The sequence below is a fragment of the Nelumbo nucifera genome, chromosome 1, assembly GCF_055504915.1.
Source record: "Nelumbo nucifera cultivar China Antique chromosome 1, China Antique-T2T, whole genome shotgun sequence".
Lineage (NCBI taxonomy): Eukaryota > Viridiplantae > Streptophyta > Magnoliopsida > Proteales > Nelumbonaceae > Nelumbo > Nelumbo nucifera.
Window position 1 is genome coordinate 28,024,373 of NC_142649.1, and position 5,146 is coordinate 28,029,518.

Sequence of the window (5,146 nt, forward strand, 5' to 3'; positions counted from 1 at the left end):
CATGGTTTTTAAAATTGACCCAGTGACTGAACCGGTTAGGGTTTCGGTTATCAGGTCGAACGGTCCAAAATTGAACGTTCGGCCCGTTTTAATAAAAGAATAGAAAAGGTTAAAACCGTTTCAACAGTTTGAACGATTAATCGCCCGATTCAGTGGTTTATTGACCAAAATCAACGATTTTGGGAAGAAATCCGATTTTTGGGGAACGGAACCAGTTCCTGATTCCCGGTCGAGTTTTTTCAAAAAGAAAAAAGAAAAAAGAGTATTTAAAAGTGTGGTAAGTTTTGAAATACGAGATTTTAATATGATGAAAATATTGTGATATATTCAGTTCTATTATCTCAGTTGAGTCTTTTAGGTTAGCTTGTTTTATCTCATGCAATGGAAGAGAATCAATGTCCACTTATTAGAGTACCTACTAAATTCCGGTTGTTTTGTGGAGATACGTGATCACAAAGACCCGTTTAAGAGATTTAGTCCATATTTCTGATGTGTCCTGTAAATCTGAGGACTAATTTGTGTTTCAATTTTTTTTTTTTTTTTTTTGATTTTCTTCAATAGTTGTGTAGAATATATTCTGGAGATATTGATTTTGATGATCTTTTGTAGCATTTTACTTTGTCTAGCAGGCTAATAATCTGATTTTTAATATATTACATTCCTTGGAAAGAGAGATTACTCATAGAACATGTCAACCATCAAAAAAAACCTAAATGAACTGTGGCAAACTAATTGTCGAAGTGAAATACTCTTTATTTGTTGTGGTCATCAGTCATCACTTGTTAAACTTGTAATGTCGGTATTCCTTGTATGTTTTGGTGGCGCATTTGGGTGGATTATCATCCTTCATAAGTGATGAAAGGGGCCCAATTGTGGCATCCAGTGGTGGTGCTGAAAAAACGCTCCATGACATGCGTGTCCTTTCTTTGTTCACCACACTCCTATGCAGAATGCTTTTATATTCTCCATTGCTCAGTATCTATAAATACAGTAGTAGAAAAGACGTATCAGCCAAACATCGTAGTAGTCATTTCTGTGCCTTGAGTGCATCTATCATTGCTTTCAGGTCCCAATAACTCATGGGCTTTTCATTTTGCATCTCCTTAATGAGTACCCTATACTTGGTCGAGTGAAAATTTGATCTCCAAATTTTAAAATACGACAATTCAGTACCTAAATTTTTAAAATGTGACAATTTAGTACCTATATTTTTAAAATGTGGCAATCTAGTATCTGCCGTTAACTAGTTCATTAATCAACCATTCAATGACATTTGAAAAGTCAAAAATGCTATTCGAATGACAACTAATTTTCTTTATGAACCATCCAAACATTGACAAAAAATTCAACAGTCTCAAATCTTAACCTCTTCTATTCAAAAAAGTTGGTGACTGTTTAGAAGAATTTAGAATTTGAGACTGTTCATTTTATTGTCAATGCTTCGATGCTTGATAAAGAGAATTAGATTGCATTATTAGGGTATTTTTGACTTTTCAAATGTCACTTGACAACTGATTAACGACAAATACTGGATTGTCACATTATGAAAATTTGAGTACTGGATTATTGCATTTTAAAGTTTGAGGGCCAAATTGGCCCTCGATCCAAAGTACAGATACTGATCGAGAATTTTCCCTAATTACAAAGAAAAAAGTCTATTTATCAGTGGTTCCATTCATCCAAATGGGTCAATTTTTAACCCATAAGCCCACAATACTTATGACCCATTTGATCTCCAACAATACTTGCAAGAGTAGGATTAGCATTCGAATTTAATGATGAGAACATTAAGCAAAGAAGTGGCAAAAGGGGAAATCAAGAATTCAACCTCGATCTGATCGCCTACATTGACGATAAGAGCATCGGGTATATACTCGATTGCGACCCAGTGACCATCTTTCCACACTTGAAGACCTGGAACCTCGTTAGAGACAAGAATGGTGAGAGCACCCACATCTGTACGGGGTTCCAGTCCTAAGGTCAGTTCAGGCTGTGGGCACGGTGGGTACAAATTTATCTTAATTCGAAACTCTATGTCTTCACCACCCAACATAGACTTCAGTGTCTCCCTTTTCAAACCTAGCCCTTGGGAAAGCAACTCTAGAAGCTTATCAGTTAGTTTCAAAACTTCTTTTGTGTATTCTTCAGTCACCTCTCTGCATTATTTAATGTAACATAAATAACATTCTGCAGAAGGATATTTTCAAGCAAAATATGTTCCTATGATCTTAAAAATTTTGTATATATTCGTCAGCAAGAAAATAAAGTCGCATTTGACTACAAATTTACACTGGTGTAAATGCATGGGAGTGCAAATAGACTGAGTGCATGTAAATTCTGATTTCCTTCTGCTTCAGATTTGATCTTGTCTTGTTTGTTGTAAAGTGGTGTGGTATATATGCAAGAGAATGGAGATAGTTGGAAGGCCATGTAAATGTAAAATTTACACTGCTAGTGAGTGAAAATGAGACAAAAAGTAGACTTTGTATCAAGTAGGAGTGCAAATCATGGTTACAAATAAGCATATACAAAGTGTATGTTGCATAAAACCCAAAAAACACAAATTCAAATTTCACAAAAATAAAATAAAATAAAACAAAAATACAGAGAAGAAAGAGAACAAAGTACATATAAATTTACGTGGTTCAACTTATAGCCTACATCCACTAGCAAAAGAGGAGTAAAAATCTACTATAAAAATAACAATAATGATTTCAAAATTTATACACAACAGTGAAAAATTGGTATATCTGCAGGTTTAAATTTACATTGCAACCAAACACAACCTAAGGCTGTGTTTGATTTGGTTGCAATGCAAATAAATTTACGCTGATGCAAAACTATGAGAGTGCAAATGATTTGGTTGAAAATTCTGATTTATTTTTGTTTTAAATTTTACCTTACTTTATTTGATTGCAGTAGAAATGAAGTAAAATAAGACCTGAATCAGAATGAAGTAAAACCCAAACACAAATTAAACCAGAACTAGTATTCTTTTCATTTGCACTCTTATGCATTTGTACTAGTACAAATAAAATTGCACTGCAACCAAAGACAGCCTAAAGACCAGAATATCAAACGCCCCTTAAATAATTATTGAGGATTCACTAAGAAAAGTTGAAACAAAACAATTAAATGTACATACTACTATTATTAGATGTTGAGTTGAAAACAAATTAGAAAAGCTCAAAAACAAGCCTTCTCTTTAAGAAGGCCTGGTCATTGATATTCCAGCTGAGAAAGATGGACAAATACATGCTTTTGATGTCATTTAATGAATGTACTGACCTGTCAGAAGGAGGCTTTGAAGGCCATGTTGCAAAGTTGAGCTTAGAAGGAGGCCATATGAGATGGAAAAAGTAGTCTATCCAGTCAGAACTCCGATCACTTTTACCCCCAATTATCTGCGATCCATAACCTTCAACCTTACCTGAAGAAGGATTATTTGCATATCCCTCTTTCTCTTCTTGTGGGAGCTCAAAAAACTCCTTACCAACATCTTGGAGATGATGAATCAGTGAAGGAGAGATGCCATGGTCAGTGAGAAGAAAGAATCCCCACTCTCTACATACCCTTGAGATCTCATTCATTAAGACTTCGGCTGGTTGCAAGAGAGAGACTATTGGTACTGATATACCTTCAATGGCTTTGCTGTTTTCCGGTCTCTCATTCGCCGGACGGATGAACCTCGCCAGCAGCTCCCTGAGACCTCCACCAGATACCAAGGTTTGCACTCTCCCTACCTCCATCTCCATTCTTGTGCCAATGAAAGGAGCAGCTAGCTATTGCTTAGAAATGAATTCGAATTTTAGGGTTGAACGATTAGGTTACCAACCAAAACGTGATTAGAATGACTGTCACCTACCCAGTTGGTTAAACGAATGACTGTCACCTAGACAAAAATGGTTCCATTTCTGTATCATTGTTTGTTTATAACATCATAAATAAATAGATAACAATTAAAAATAAGAAAATTTTGTAAGAACATATCAATCAAACAGCTTAAATTGTTCAACGGTTCAACCATAGTTTTGACCAAAATAATAGGGTTTTGATATATTGTAGACAGTTCATATATGGAAACTGCCGAACTAGAAAGGATAGATCAGTTCATATATGGGAACTGCCGAACTAGAAAGGGTAGATCTCCATTCAGTTGAACCCGGCCTGGTTTGCCCTTGATAATGATATTCAGGGTAAATTGCAGAAACCTCCTGATGGAGGGTGATTTGGCCCGACCTCATCATAAGAGGACCACATGGACGTGACTCGGCATAAGTGACAACTCAACACGATCAGTTCGCCAAGATCCAGCGTGGCAGCTCGCAACTAGAAAGCGCCCGAGCTAAGATTCTCCCAAGTAGAGAGCGCCCAAGCTAAGATTCTCCTAGGATGGGAATCTCCCAAGTTCAAGGCACTTCGGGTTGAGCTCGGCAGCCTCCTAAGGATAAACTCGCCTGACCAAACTCAAGTAGGCCACCTCGGGTAGAAGCACCTTGGCACAGGGTAGCTCTATACAAGGTAGCTCAGGGTAGAGCAACTTGACATATCACAGGAAGATCTCCTGCCTGACAACCGTACCTGCCAAATCTGGAGACTACGCCCACGTCTCTCGCCACGCGGCGTTGTGCCTGCCAACCTTGAGAGGTGTCCCTTGTCTGGTAGGGCCGTACTCTGCAACGGTTACCCACGCCCACCAGCTCAGCCCTAGCAAGTAACGGCTGCGGTAGAGAATTAGAGGCGGTTATACCAGATTTGTCAGGAAATCAGTATATAAGAGCTCCGACCCCCAAGAGCAAAGGTAACTTGTGTCTCTAGCCCTTTCATTCTTGCTCTGCTCTGCAACTCTCTTCCTGCTACTAACTTAAGCATCGGAGTATTCCTGCCAGGAGAGCTCCCCGGGGATCCTTCTTTTTCTTCACAGTTATCTCGTCCGTCGCCAGGTAGGAGCGCAACCACTGCCAGCTAGGAGTGACTAGGTCGCACACCATCAATTAGCGCCACCTGTGGGAAATGCTTCAAAAAGCCTCCTTCCACCAAACTTAGCAACTTCAGTTTCCATGGCTTCGTCCAGCAACGCCAGACGGAGCGCTGAAATGAATGTCGTCGGGGAGCAACTTCAGGTCCCAACATTATGTTTTGGACA

General features: G+C 38.5%; 1 protein-coding gene across 1 annotated transcript; it reads right to left on the reverse strand.

Annotated features, from left to right (window-relative positions):
- Positions 1–584: 584 nt before the first annotated feature.
- On the reverse strand, positions 585–3,803 carry LOC104609673 (flavonol synthase/flavanone 3-hydroxylase-like). The gene is made up of 3 exons (XM_088896479.1): positions 3,289–3,803; positions 1,829–2,156; positions 585–979 (listed from the first exon to the last, which is right to left on the reverse strand). Exons 1-3 carry the CDS (start codon positions 3,753–3,755, stop codon positions 776–778), a joined length of 999 nt encoding a protein of 332 aa, XP_088752605.1. The 5' UTR covers positions 3,756–3,803; the 3' UTR covers positions 585–775.
- Positions 3,804–5,146: the final 1,343 nt, after the last annotated feature.

Coding starts and splice junctions, on each gene's coding strand:
- LOC104609673 (XM_088896479.1), bottom strand. CDS start 3,755: ATGGAGATGGAGGTAGGGAGAGTGCAAACCTTGGTATCTGGTGGAGGT. Junction 2,157..3,288: donor TCAAAGCCTCCTTCTGACAG/GTCAGTACATTC, acceptor TAAATAATGCAG/AGAGGTGACTGAAGAATACA. Junction 980..1,828: donor ATGTAGGCGATCAGATCGAG/GTTGAATTCTTG, acceptor CTGTATTTATAG/ATACTGAGCAATGGAGAATA.